Source organism: Heloderma suspectum, chromosome 3 (genome assembly GCF_057233095.1).
Source record: "Heloderma suspectum isolate Gila_16-S chromosome 3, 16-S_ref, whole genome shotgun sequence".
Lineage (NCBI taxonomy): Eukaryota > Metazoa > Chordata > Lepidosauria > Squamata > Helodermatidae > Heloderma > Heloderma suspectum.
In genome coordinates this window covers 139,465,695-139,479,379 of record NC_139460.1, presented here as the reverse complement: position 1 = coordinate 139,479,379, position 13,685 = coordinate 139,465,695, and the positions used below count along the sequence as shown (strand labels likewise).

The window sequence follows — 13,685 nt, the reverse complement described above, 5'->3', positions numbered from 1 at the left end:
TTATTTTATATAGCTCAGGCCTGCACAACGTGCGATCCACCAAGCTGAATTCAGCCCACCACCTGTGTATTGTGGTCTGCCAAGTGTCTGACGACTCCCTTGTTTTTGCAGTCCTGTACAGGGAGCAAAAACAGAACACTGATCAACCTCTTAGTCAGCTGCCATGCACAGCTGGCGAGCTGAGTTCAACTTGGTAGGTCACACGTTGTGCAGGCTTTGCATAGCTGCTGAAACCGTTGATACCTGTGAAACTCTTCACTCTGCGCTCAGCCTTGTATTTAACAACTTGCTTGGTAGCCATGGGAGGCCGGAAATTCCATGCTGTTGAGTGAGGAGGCTGGTGGAGACGGGACTACTTTTATTTTTTTTATTTATTAAATTATATTCTGCCTTGCCACCAAAAATGTCAAAAGTTAGGAATTTGGATTCAGATCCCCTTTGAGCTATGAACTCACAATGAGGCAGCTCACTATCTTGCAAGGCTGCTTCACAGTAGCTAGCCTTTGTCATAGTAAGTAAAGCATGCTTTTGTTAATGCCACCCTACATAGCACTGGTACAGTCCCAGTTCCAGTGTGAAGATTTGGCCATCTGAGGAGGGTAAGTATGCAGGGCCAGCATTAGTGCCTGGCATTCTTGCATAGCTCCCGGGCCTCAGCATCTTGGCAGGGCCCACTACTAATGCCTGCACTGGGATCTCCTTTCATTCTTTTTTTTAAATTTTTTATGGACAAGCATTTTGAAAAGCACCAGGCAGTGAGATCTAGCCACCCTTTTAATTTCCCACTCTGCCCCCAACCGACCGTTCACTGGGACATCAAGAGTGGCTAGACCCAGCCACCCAGGACTGCTGCCAGGTAAGCCCATCAGGGCACACTACAGAGGAGGGGCCCCATCAGAGGACACATTGCCCCGGGGCATCCTCCAACCTGGATTTGGGCCTGCATGTATCACTTGACCCTAGCCCATCCCACCCCCAATTTGTAAAACAGGAATATTAGTGAAATGCCTGATTGGCTAGCTGGAGGGTGAGCAAGAAAAGGATTATAAAACATGTTGTACGCTAGAAGTGCTTAAAGACTTTCATAAACCAGGATAATCTGGGTTAGGAAAGAAAAATTGGCAAAAGATTAGATGCCATTCATCTTGGCAAGAAAAATAAGGGCACTGTTACTCCCGATTTCAAGGGGTTGTTAGAATGTCAATCGTTGGTCCTTTTGGGACAAACATATATGAATTCTGGCTAATCCTGGTAGTAAATACAGGAACTACAAGATATTAAAACTGTGTTGTTTATCAATGGAAAGGTGGAATCCCTTATCTCTTAGATAAACTTTGACTTCTTTCTTTCCATTGTCATGGGAGAAATGCTTTTCAAAATGAAAAGAGCACATCAGGTTTGGTAATTACATCAAGCTACCATGCCATAGTACAGGTTGTGCACTTTGACTAGCCTCAGGATCACTTCCAATCAGTATCCTGTCACAAAAAAACACCTAACGGTAAGAATCGGCAAGGGGTGGTGAGGTGACTGATTGAAGTAGCAGAATGTTTAGCAAGTAAACTATGTGTACATTGGCACCTTCACTTCCTTTTCTTATTTGCTACAGATGCATATCTGCTTGTGAAAGATATATAGAACGATATGTTCAGGCTCTTCTGAGAAAGCATTTCAAAACCTAAACCACATGTTGTGATTCTAGTTACCTTAGCAATTCTTATAAGCACAGCACATGCAGATGTGCATTGTGATTTAGTAGTTCAAAACAAATGAGCAGAGGCATAGAATTTTAAGCGCCTTTTCAACTGAAACACTGATTTGTTTTTACCTGAGGGGGAACTTCGTCCACTGAGCATGTTCAGTTCTCATGTGTCTCTTTTTGAGAAAATTACAATCTGCAGGGAGGAACATGATCCTGATGACATCATCAGTAATGACTAGGGCTGCAATGTTTACATCATTTAAAAGTTTATATTCATTGATTTAAAAACACTATGATCTACTAAAAAGGTGCCTCTAATTCTGGGATCTCCAGTATGCCCACAAACACCTCTCCTGGTGCCCACCAGGCTCCTACCCCTCCTGATGTTTATTTTATTAAGATTTTTTTCTGTTTTTGTTTGTTTGTTTTTTAACTGGGAGGCTAGAATGTTGCAAAGTGAAGTGCTGCCCTTCAGCACAATCTTCATTTTGGTTCAAAATGGAGGCTGCGTGTTTTAGAGCTCAGACTCCACCTCTGTCTTGTACTTAGGTTCTTGGGGAAGTTGCTTTTCTTTTAGTCTCAGCAGTTTGCCTTCTGGGAAATGAGTGTTTCGTGACTGGCCATGCCCACCATGGCAGCCATTTCATGAATGGGGAAGCCCTCTCCCCCCCCCCGCCATGGCAACCATTTTGATATTCTCTCAAAATTCCAAAGGAGATTAGAAGAGGCATTGCTTCCTATATAAAAGAGAAGAGGGGACACTTCCTTGAAGAGGGAATACTTCTTTGAAGACTATGTCTGCTCCATCTAAAAACAAAGTATACTTTGTTCTTTAGAACTATTGTTTTTCTCATATGCAAATATATGCAGATTTAAGCTATCAATTAATCAACTGAAATTAATATTGAGTAACTAGTGATAACGCTAGTAATTACTATTGTTAATTACTAGCTTGTCTCTAGCATTTGCATTACTGATCACTGTTTAAATTACTGCTGATCTTTTCTGAAAGAAGGTGCCTGTCTGCCTTTTCAGGCCTTCGACTCCTTGGCTCCTGCCAAGCTTAGTCATTAAATTTCCTTCCTCTTTTACACCCATGGTGAAGCCATAAGGGGAGATCATGGGACACTGATTTGTGGTATCAGGACTTGGCAGACAACCCGTGCCTCTTTGCAGGACAGATAACATTTTTCTCTAAATGTCCTAATGCTTGCCGGGATTACCAAGAGGGTAAATGACAAGCCTAAGCCATAAGACAATACATTATATTTACATCTATTTATAGGAAATGAAGAGAGCATTAATAGCAGTATCTGAAAGTATGAGAGACCCTGTAATTAAATGTAAAATGTATGTCTACATCTGCTAATTTTCATGCAGTTTGACTTTGAACATGTTGAAATAGCTTGTCCCATCATCAGCACGACCTATGCTCTATGCCACTTGGCACTTCTAGTGCCTTAGCAGGAATGTTACTTCATAAAACCAGGTAGTAGCCTTTTTGCAATACCTTTTGCAAAGAGTTTTGTGATATCCTTTTTCTCAAGCTACCCCAAACATTGCAAAATGTGGAAAGAGCTTGTGTATTGTAGCAGTAAAGAGCATGAGCAATGTGGTGCAAGTTTCTGCTCCTCAAACAAGCCATTGTCTCCCCATCACCTTCATCTGTAATATGGAGATAATGCTGATTATCCCCAGGTCTCTTGGGATATGGTATACTCTCTTGCTGGTGTCATTAGGAGAGAGAAAACATGCTGATCATTGTACATTGTTTTTATAAATCCATATTGTATTGTGCTTGTGGTCATGAAACATCTGATGCTGATTGGCTGAGTTGGTATGATGGCATGGATCTCAGAATGTTTGTAGAATAGTTGCTGTCGGGGAAGAGACACTTGTAAGGTTGGCTGGGAAACCTTGCATATTCTAGACAGAAGTATGTTTGCAGGGAAGGCTGAGGACTGGAAAGGGATCGCTGCAGATAGGGAAGCAAAAGGCACAGATAGTTCAGATAAAAGTTGGGTGAGGGAAGGGTAGGCCATGGACCAAGAAACAGGAATCTAAAGGGAGGATAGGTGGAGAAGGAGGCTTGAAGAAAAGGACAGAGGAGACAGGGAACTGAGACAAGGAAAGGGAGGTGGAGCTAACTGTCACATTTGAACTAGGCAGCCAATTCTTTTACTGCAGGCTTCTAGTTGTGTTTAGTATTTAATTTTGTACATTACTTCATGGAGAAAGGCAGTTAATGTGTATGGTGTACTTCACATACACCAGAAGTATGTGGCTTCTGTTGCTTTCTTTCATCTCAGCAGACTATAGAGATTTCTTCCTTTGGAGACTGTGAATAAATTACTCTTGCTTCTAGTGTACTCTTGCTCTAGTGTTTAAGGGAACACACTCTGACCTGGTTCAGGAGATCACTCAGGCTCACCATGGCTTAAATAAGCTACAGTAGACTGCGGTGACCATGAGAACTGGCCCACTGGCTTTAGACTTCGAGACTGAAATAAATCCACCTACCTGTTAAGAACAATCAGCTGCCAGATGTGTCTCCTTGGTTGTTATATGCACATAACAACAAACCATGGTTTAATTAACCATGGCTTGTTGAATCATGAGTTGTTATTATGTGCAAACCTGGAACTATGGGTTAACTATGGGTTATTAACCACAAACAACTCATGAAGAGAACCCATGGTTTGTTGTTGGATTGTGAACTATGGGTTGTTTAAACCGTGGGTTGTTGTTATGTGTGAATCCAGAATCATGGATTATCCATTGGTTGTTTTGCCAGGCTGCAGAGGCAGTGGACAAGAGCAGTCAAAAACTGCAGTTGCTTTATACACCGCAATGCTGCAAAGGCATCTGGGATACAAGGAGAGAGTGGGAAGAGAAAGAGGGAAACAAACATACCAGGGACTGAGAAAACCGTGTTTGGTTCTGTCATCTGCCAGACAAACCTGGAGTAGGGCAACAAACCATGGTTTAAATAAACCATGGGTTAGCATTACATGTGAACCAGGCCATAACTTCTTTTAATGTTAAAAGGAAGAGAAACTTCTTTCTCCAATTGGCAAGATTGTGAGAGATGAGGAATAGAGGTTTCTTGGTTGGCATTAGGGCTGTGCCTGTTGAACTCTCTCTCAGAACTCTCTGCCAGCATTCCACGCCTGCAGCTGCCTTGTGTTCATTGTTTATTAAAAAGCAACTGCTTTTGGGCACCAGTCCACAACTATTTATAACATTAGGAAGTATGAGAACTCCCATAATGAAACATTCAAGCTAATTTTCACTTGATTTATCTCTAAAAAGTACCACAGGTAGCTTGTGCTATCTAAACGTCATGGCTCAATAATTGTTTCTTCTTCCAGGCTTCTTAACTGGAAAGTTAGTGCCTTGTAAAAACCAGTTATTACCATACCACGATAAACTCATTTTATGGACACATTTGAAGTAACAGTCATTAGCTATTGTCCTGCTTCTTTAATTCTTGTTTTGGAGAGTTTTTCTAATTGAATTTTTTAAAAATCAGATTTTGTGCATTTCTGGCCATTCACCAATCTGTTACTTCATGAAATACTTTCTGTTTTCCTTTGCATATTTGTTACTTTCTACATCTTGTAGTTTCTCCCAAATCCCATAAAGTTTTGTTTAAACCAATCATTTTGGTTTGATTGCTACCAAAACACAGCTGTCCCTACATATGTTTAGGATTTTTTTAAAAAACGAGCCCATCCTGATCCAAGGAACAGCCCCTTAATTCTGAGAGGAAAGCAATTAGATAGAAGAAACATACAAACAAACAAAAGTCCCTGGATCAGGATGCAAAGGAACAAATCAATGGAAAACAAAACAGGATGTACAGTAAACAAGAATAATTGCAACAAAGAACTTCTGGATGCAGATATTGCTAAAGATGGGCAATAACCCACTCCTCACTTTTGTATATCATTTCATTTTATTCTTTGCTTTTTGGAAGCTGACAGATGAGGATGTTTTTTGTTCAGATCAGTGACTGAACGGGGGGTGGGGGGAACCTTCTCAGCCATACCGTGCCATTGACTCCCTCCTTTCTTGGCTGCTCACCATCTGTCTAGGAGCTAGCTGTTGCAGTCTCGTACTTAACACTATGCCAGCATAAAGCATATTCTTGGATATGCATAGAACATATTCTTGTGTGAGCCCTAGATTTGTTGAGAAGTAACATGACGAATTGAAATTCGTCAATTAGGCGAATTTCCCCCTTCTTAAGAATAGGCGTCATATTTGTTGCACATGAGAGGCTGCTTGGACATCAAGACAGCAGATAGGTTTGGCAGTGGTTGGTGTTGGTGGGCCCAATGGGAGTCATGCCTGGCTGAATTGGCCCAAGGGCTGTCAGTGAAGTATACTGACAAACATTTGCAATCCTAAAATGACTGTGGAATAAACCAAACAAACAATAGGACCAGTGTGGAATAATTGGCTTGAGGGCTTGATCATTGTTCCCTAATTGTATGTTAAAAATGACTTAATACAGCCTGCATACTTTCTCCTGAAACACAAAACTTTCCCTAATTAAATGGTAATGCTATATAATTCATTATCTATGAGAAAGCAAATATTATTAAATGTTCCCTTCCACATGTAATTTTTTCATCTGTCATTTGCTATTATTCCAGTCATAAGAGTCAAGGGTGTATGAAATGGAGCCCAGTCATTTAAAGATATTCAATTTAATTTTAGTTTGTTTCTTTGTTGGAGACCTAGTTCAGAAAGTGATTCAAACCTCTTGCATGGGTTATTAAGTTCCAAAAATTGAAATATACATGACATACTATGATCCATGAAGAAAACATTCTGGAAAAACATATGACATGAAGCCAAAGTAAAAAGCAAAGAAAATGCTAGTTTTTCATTTTCTTGCTGCTGCTATGGCATGTGCCACATGATCTACTCATCCCCTACTCCTGGAAGATTCAAAATATTGGCTTATTTAAAGTTCGCAGCTTTTGCTGTTACCAAAATTTTCTGAAATCAAGATTCTGGAAATATATTTTCAGATGTTAATTTGTGTTCACCTTTTTCCATTTAAAGATGTTGAAAGGGGAGCCATCTGTGTGTCCCCAATATCACGGGAGCTTTCATCAGGAGCTGTTTTGACAGCACTTGATAGTGAAATGCTTCCTTGACGTCTCAATATTTTCATTATTGTTCTCTTGTATCCTCTGCATGCAAAGAAATAGATGAAAGGATCAAAACAGCAGTTTAAATTCATCAGGAGCACAGTGTAATGGAGAGTCTTCTGGAAGATTTGTTGATGACTGCATGGAATAATATCAAGGAGCACAAGCTTCTTAATCATGTATACAATAATGGCAAAATGATATGGTGTGAGACAGATGACGAAGACAACAATGATAAAAATAATTGTATTAAATGCCTTTTTGTTTGTTCCTGATTTTTCAGCTAACGGGTTTTCTTTTGCAGTTTGACAGAGTTTACAACTAATTTTAGAATAACAGACTAGTATAATCCCAAGTGGAATTACATATCCAAGTAAGCAGGCACCAAGAAGTATCCAAGGGAGATTATCGATTTTTTCAAAGTTCGGATATTCCATGCATGTAATCCTTTTTTCTTCCTCGTGTGACATGGATTGTGCAACTAATGGGAGAGTTTGGACCAATACAAGAAACCACACAAAACAAATAATGTATGTAGCATTTCTCACTGTTCTGATTTTGGTGCGTAAAGGATGGACCACAGCTACAAACCTGTCAATACTCAAACATGTCATAAAGTTCACAGCTGCATAAATGTTCATGTAAAAGATGAGTGCAGTGAGCTTGCAGAGTGCTTCTCCAAATGGCCAGTCAAAGCCCAGTGCGTAGTATGCAATTCTTGTAGGTAAGGCCGTAGTAAAAAGAATGTCTGACACAACAAGATTTGTTGAGTAAATAGTAGTCGAATTTATCTTTTTTCTGTTTTTGATGATCACAGTGAGAGCAAGTCCATTTCCAAGTATTCCAATTATGAAAATAACAGTGTAGAAGATAGGCAATAAGATACGTGCTGAATTTTGGTGTTCGTATAGATAGCAGGTTGAGTTAGTTTGATTTCTTTTAGAAGCCAGGGTGGTTGACACCATTGCCATTGCTGGTTTATCTCCAGGAACTTCAGGAGGCCTAGGAAAATCCTGAAAGAAACAGAAATGGAACATTTTGTGATGAATATAGATAAACAGGTTTTTCTTTACAATAGATTGATAGGTAGACATTCTAGAAAACCAAAAACATGATAGCAGTGAAATTATTTCTAAAATATGTTTTTTAATTTCAACACTTTGGGGTATTCTTGGGTTTCAGAACAGCAATTTGTAGAGGATCAGAAGCTTGAAATCAGAGGAAGCAACTTAGAACTTGAAAGCAAGTGGGCAAAACCATGCCTCTGCTTTCTTCAGAATTAACCTAAGTGCTCATGTGAACCTTCACCTGATTCAGTTCATCACACAAACTGGGAAGATTATAAATGGAAAAAAAAACACATCTTTTTGTGAATGAGAATATGAAGCTGGACTTGTGATAGTACCACAAAATGAAGTTTTTGTCTGAAGTATGTTTAGGAAGAGGGGGCCAGGAAGTATGTAATCTTTTTTGCAATAGGCATTACTTTGGTAAGCTGTAAAATACACTGTTAAATGCTGAGATTTGTTTTGGGTTTTTACATAAGAACCTCTGTGGCTATTTTTTTTCAATTCCAGAAAATGTTGATTGTGTTCTCAAAAGAAACAATTATGGTCTTAGAAATATTTTACACACTTAAGAAGTTTGTTGCTTGTGAAGTTTGTTGCCACTGCTCACTCTTTTATTTATTTAAAAATATATCCCCTCCTTTCCACTTTAAAACGTTTTCAAGGCACCATGCAAAATACAATTTAAAAGCACAACAATTAATAACAATTAACAAACTAACAATAAAAATCCTAAAAATAATCAGTAGTAATAAACGGAGATATTAATAAGTTAAGCAGCAGTACCGACAGAGTATTAAAAGCTTGGGTGAACAGTATGAACCCCTGCCTAAAGGATGATGCCAGGCACTATTCCTGGGGGAGGAAATCCCAAAGCTACCAGAGAAAAGGCCTCTCTCTAGTTAGTTACCTGCCTAACACTAGTCTTTGGAACAACATCAGTTGTGTGCTATTAGAGAGCAAGGAGCGGATAAAAGAGGTGGAAAGACTGTTGGGCAGGGAACAACCAAGAGGACAAGACAATGCAAGAAACTGTATGCAATGAATCTCATGTATTTATTCATTTATTTCAACAAACCAGCCAAATCTTTGGCTGCAGCTCTCTAGTATTCTAAAATAGGGTCTAAAGATTTGCTTTGTCATTAAGGAGTATGACATTTTGTGTGTGACATTTTCCATGTGATGGAGTCTTTGAATGTTTGAGGTAGTTTCCTTTCCCTACCTCCAAACATTTAATTAGGAACATTTTAAGATTTTACTCTCGCCAAGGTTGTTCCTTGACATTCAGTCTATGTTTACTGCTTTTAAAATACGTTACAAAAGTAGATAGGTTTCAGCAGAGCGCCTCACTTTGCCTAATGGTAGGGCTGGCCCTGACAGCGGGAGAAGCAGTTGTGTAGCTTTCAGCTTCCAGGCTTTCATGGTTTTATACTTTGCTGAGTCCAGTGTGTTGAATAGTAAGCAACGCAAATTGCCATGGCTGTCTTGTGGCACTGTTAATATAAGCAAGATATTAGTTCAATTTATAATAAAACAACATATGTACTTCCTTGGATGACGAGGATGTATCCTTTTTCTTCTCTCTGCAAATGAATAGACTCACTGGAATGGGATTTGTGATATTTCTTCAGCGGCAGCAACTTGCAGCTCAATCCTGTGCATGCTTACTGAGAAGTAAGTCACACTGCATTGAGTGGGGCTTATCTTTAGAACAGTGTGCATTCAATTGTAGTCTTATGTAATCCTGTGTATACAGTTCTAGGAATAAGCCCCATTGAACACAGTGGAACTTCCTTCACAATAAATATGCATAGGTTTGCACTGCTTGTCTTCCTTTATTAGAAAATATTTTCTTCTGTCAAAACAAAAAGGAACTAGCTTAGGAAAAAAAGTTTTTTAAAAAAAGGACAACAGATGTAGAGAAGAGGAAGGAAAAGACTTTGCCGGCACTACTACTAATGATTTCTAGTTTCGAGTGCCGGGAGCCTTTAATAGGAAGCATGATTAGATAGTACTGCTCCTCACAACTTTTATGTATTTGAATATATTGTTAGCATATGATTCCTAACTTCCAGTAGCTGTAATCTTAGCTAGAGATTTGAAGGCCTTGAAAAAAGCTGGAAACCCCCCCATAAAAATGTGCACATCAGGTCAAATCGGAGCTCACGGCTACAGAATAAAAATTCGTTTGAAACATTTTAGTGTATTTTTATGTTTGAGTCTTGGGTATCTTGGTTCCATTCTGTATTCTGTCCAAATGCAAGGCATTAATTGAATATCCTTTCCCATATTTCCCATAGTTTGTAACCAGAATAAATTTGAGATAGATAAAAAAGTTGCTTGATAAGCTAATGCATCGCAGTTCTAATATTTCAAAAGTAAACTGTAAGCTGATGTCATTAATAAATCAGAGACAGCCTGTCAAAATGTCAGAAGAAAGTGAGGGAAATAGAAGATTTATAAACACAAATATCTGAATCCAGCATGATGTTCAGTTATTGGGAATGTGAGGTTAGGATAACGTGCAACTAGCCAAGACATTGTATTGGTTTTATATGGAAACAATTGATATGATTTCCTTTTAAAATGTGATGGTCAGTGAAAAGTTGAAAAACTCTTTCCTCTATAAACTGCTGATCTGAATTACTAGAGAACCACAGCGGTGCCAAAATGAGTTCTTGAATGCATTAAACACTTACACCACAGTGAGAAACTATGGTGAGTTGTTGGGGGGGGGGGAACCCTGGGAAATAACATCTATAACATCACTATTACATTGTGCAGTATTGTGATTTTCTAACCTATCTTCATAGCAGTGTTGGTTAAAAGATACGCAACTCACAAGATGTCTGAGCTGGCCCATTTAAATAAGATTTGGCTGTCAAAAAGACTCCATAGTCTATTTAAATCAATGGCAGAACTTTTTGAAATGATTTGCAGGTGTCTGAAAAGATTTATTGAGGCTGCACCATATGCACATTTACTTTTGAATAAATTGCATTGAAAACAGTGGGACTTACTTCAGAGTAAATATAATAAGACTGCATAGTTACTTTAAAAGTGTTGAATCTTAGTGTGGGGATAAATATATATGATAAAATGTATTATGAACTGTCAAAAATTATTTTCCATTCCACTGCTCTTTACAGGGTCTCTCTTAGTTTAACATAAAGAGTAGCATATACTGAAAACGTATTCAGTAAATCACACTGAAGTCCAGTGCACATTTACTTGGGGGTAAGCTCCATTGAGTTTAGTGGGGCTTACTTCTGAGTAAGCATGCATAGGATTGGAGTGCATAGAACAGTATTCTAAGGAAAGTGGGGAGACTGTTTAAAGCATCTAAAACTTTCTAATGCTAAAATTTAACAAGGAAAGCTGTTTTAGACTGGTGGGAGAAGAGGGGAATAAATGTCATTCGTTGTTTTGAACCACCCAGACAGCTTTAGCTATTAGGCAGTATAGGAATGTAATAAATAAACAGTACAAAAATAATAAAACAAAAGTTTTAAAAGTAAATACTTGTCAAAAGGGAAATTTATAGTTTACAACATTGCATCCTTTTAAACATGAATAGCAATTAAATTATAGTAATTTAAGAACATTTTAATAGTAGTTCATATTCTATAAGCAGTCCTAATATCTGCTTCTGTGAATTACTGCTTATGAAAATATCTTCTTAATTTATTTCTTGACTTTCTACAACAATTAATTGCTTTTTTTGAAAGAAAAGAAAGAAACAAACAAACAACCCCCAAACATAATATTCTCTGTACTCACGTATCAATAGTTTACTCAGTCCTCTGTCTTGTGCTCTTGTTTGCCTCGCATTTGATATGCAACTGTTTCCCCTTTGCATGCTGTTCTTGAGGATGATTAGGTTAGACTGTCCTTTTATGGAGTATGACATTTCTCTTCCCTATAGCTGAAGTATACCTAAAAACTTAAAGGAAGTGAGATTTGTCATTTTTTCATGCTTCTTTCATTCAAAAAGTCCTGTAGCGTGTTAAAGACCAACCAACCAACCCCCCCACCCCAAGGATTGTGGCTTTTATAGACTCAACCTTAATTAATCAACTGTAAAAAAAGAAAAGAAAAAAGAGGAAAGAGCAGAATGGCTAGACATGGTTTCTCACAAATGAGAATAGAAAGTGATAATATTTTAACAAATCTGTTCACCTGATCCTGTATGGGCTGTGGCAGTGCTGCTCAGTGCTACTGCATGTATCATAAACTGTTGAGAAAGAGGCAGAACCTTCCCACTCCACATCTTACCATGCTAATAGCTTGAAAACTAAGGGCCAAACTAAATGTCATGGTGGCAGCTATGTTTTTCTTTTCATGTGGCCTCCCCATTCGCATATAAAATAGGGATAGAGTATTGCTTTTTCAGCAAAAAGAGCACATGGAACAAGGGCACTGAACTTTGAGTGAAAGGACTGGGAACTAGATTCAGGTGGGGTGTTGGATGACTCCTACCCAGCCCTCTACGAGCTGAATGACATCAGCCGTGGAGCCATGCTCCTGATGGCATCTTGTCCCCAGCCATTGTGCTGGTTAGATCAACTCCCTGATGCATCATCCAGGGGGGCTTTGCTGCCTTGCATTTTCATTGATGAGGATGTGGGGCAGACGAAAACAAGCTGGCTGAATGCCTCCTTTGGGTGCTGCTTGCTGTCCCAACTGGCATGGGAAGGGACTTGGCTGGCACTGCAAGTGCCAGCCAAGTGCACACCCAGCTTCACTCCTGGTTCTCGTTCTCTGAGGGATGAGAAACAGGAGTGAAGCACACTTGGCCGGTGCTTGCTGCTCCCCCAGGGGAATCCCCTTGTTATCTCCAATCTGTGATCCCATTGGGAGAGGGAATGGTGTACAGGGGTATCTCTGATTACAGACTGGAGATAATAAGGGGATTCCTCTCTTTTCCTCCTCCCCATGCCCATAGTTGCAAACAGGCCAAGAGGCAGGGGTCAGGATGGGTAGTGGGTGGGGCTGATGGAGGGAGCCCAAGCCTCTGTGGGCTGGATGGGGAATCTCCATGGGGCAGGGGTCCAGCATCTTGACTCACTGCAGTCAGTAGCTCTAGTACAATCTTCCCCAACATGGTGCCCTCCAGATGTTTTGGGCTACAAGTCTCAGCATTCTTGACCATTGGTCATGCTGGCTGGGGCTTATATTAGTTGTAGTCCCAAACATCTGAAGGGCACCACGTTGGGGAAGGCTGCTCTAGACATTTTTCTCCTTTCCTGGCTAATATCCTGCAGAAGGAGAATTTCACTGCTCCTCTCCTGTGCACTCCTTTTACTGTTAAAGCAACACATGCACACCCACTTTATACATGGGGGGGGGAGTGAACACATGACTGATAATACCATCACAACTAGCTTTGCCTTAATAAAGCTATATACTATAGCTGGTTCCTTGTGTGGACACAATACAACAAATTGTGGAGTTGTGCAAAGATGGGACCCTCATTTCAAGTAAAAGACAGCTATAACAAGAATCTACACGTATGACTAGTCAGAGAAAACATAATCTGTCATACACAAATGGAAAAGAATCATGAGTGTCCTTAGAATTAACTGCTGTTTAGTAAATATTTTGTTTACCTAGAAACAAGGCTTATGTTCTATTTAAATGTGAGGTTTTGTGGGATAGACAGGGCTTCTCTTTTTAATTTCCTGGTCTGACTATAGGAGTTAAAATGACTGATACTTCAAGCTTCATGTGGAATTCTGTCATGAAAAATGA

The 13,685-nt window shown here is 39.4% G+C and overlaps 2 protein-coding genes across 5 annotated transcripts in view; one reads left to right on the top strand and one right to left on the bottom strand.

The window, feature by feature from the left end:
* The window catches only part of UBAC2 (UBA domain containing 2), a 116,175-nt gene that overhangs the window by 35,130 nt on the left and 67,360 nt on the right, over window positions 1–13,685 (top strand). The gene's annotated exons all lie outside the window — the stretch shown is intronic.
* Window positions 4,839–12,486, bottom strand: GPR183 (G protein-coupled receptor 183). Of its 4 annotated transcripts, none has more exons than XR_014789247.1 (3): window positions 12,114–12,486; window positions 11,715–11,870; window positions 4,839–7,880 (listed from the first exon to the last, which is right to left on the bottom strand). XR_014789247.1 is itself a non-coding variant. In XM_084844695.1 (2 exons), exon 2 carries the CDS (start codon window positions 7,836–7,838, stop codon window positions 6,759–6,761), a length of 1,080 nt encoding a protein of 359 aa, XP_084700821.1. In that variant the 5' UTR covers window positions 7,839–7,880; window positions 11,715–11,774; the 3' UTR covers window positions 5,688–6,758. The 4 variants fall into 4 exon arrangements, 1 of the variants encoding a protein (XP_084700821.1); XR_014789248.1 differs by having other exon boundaries at window positions 11,715–11,877; window positions 12,210–12,383; XR_014789250.1 differs by having other exon boundaries at window positions 11,715–11,877; window positions 12,114–12,180.

What these genes read in the sequence shown, in the direction of transcription:
- GPR183 (XM_084844695.1), bottom strand. Translation starts at nt 7,838, where the DNA reads ATGGCAATGGTGTCAACCACCCTGGCTTCTAAAAGAAATCAAACTAAC.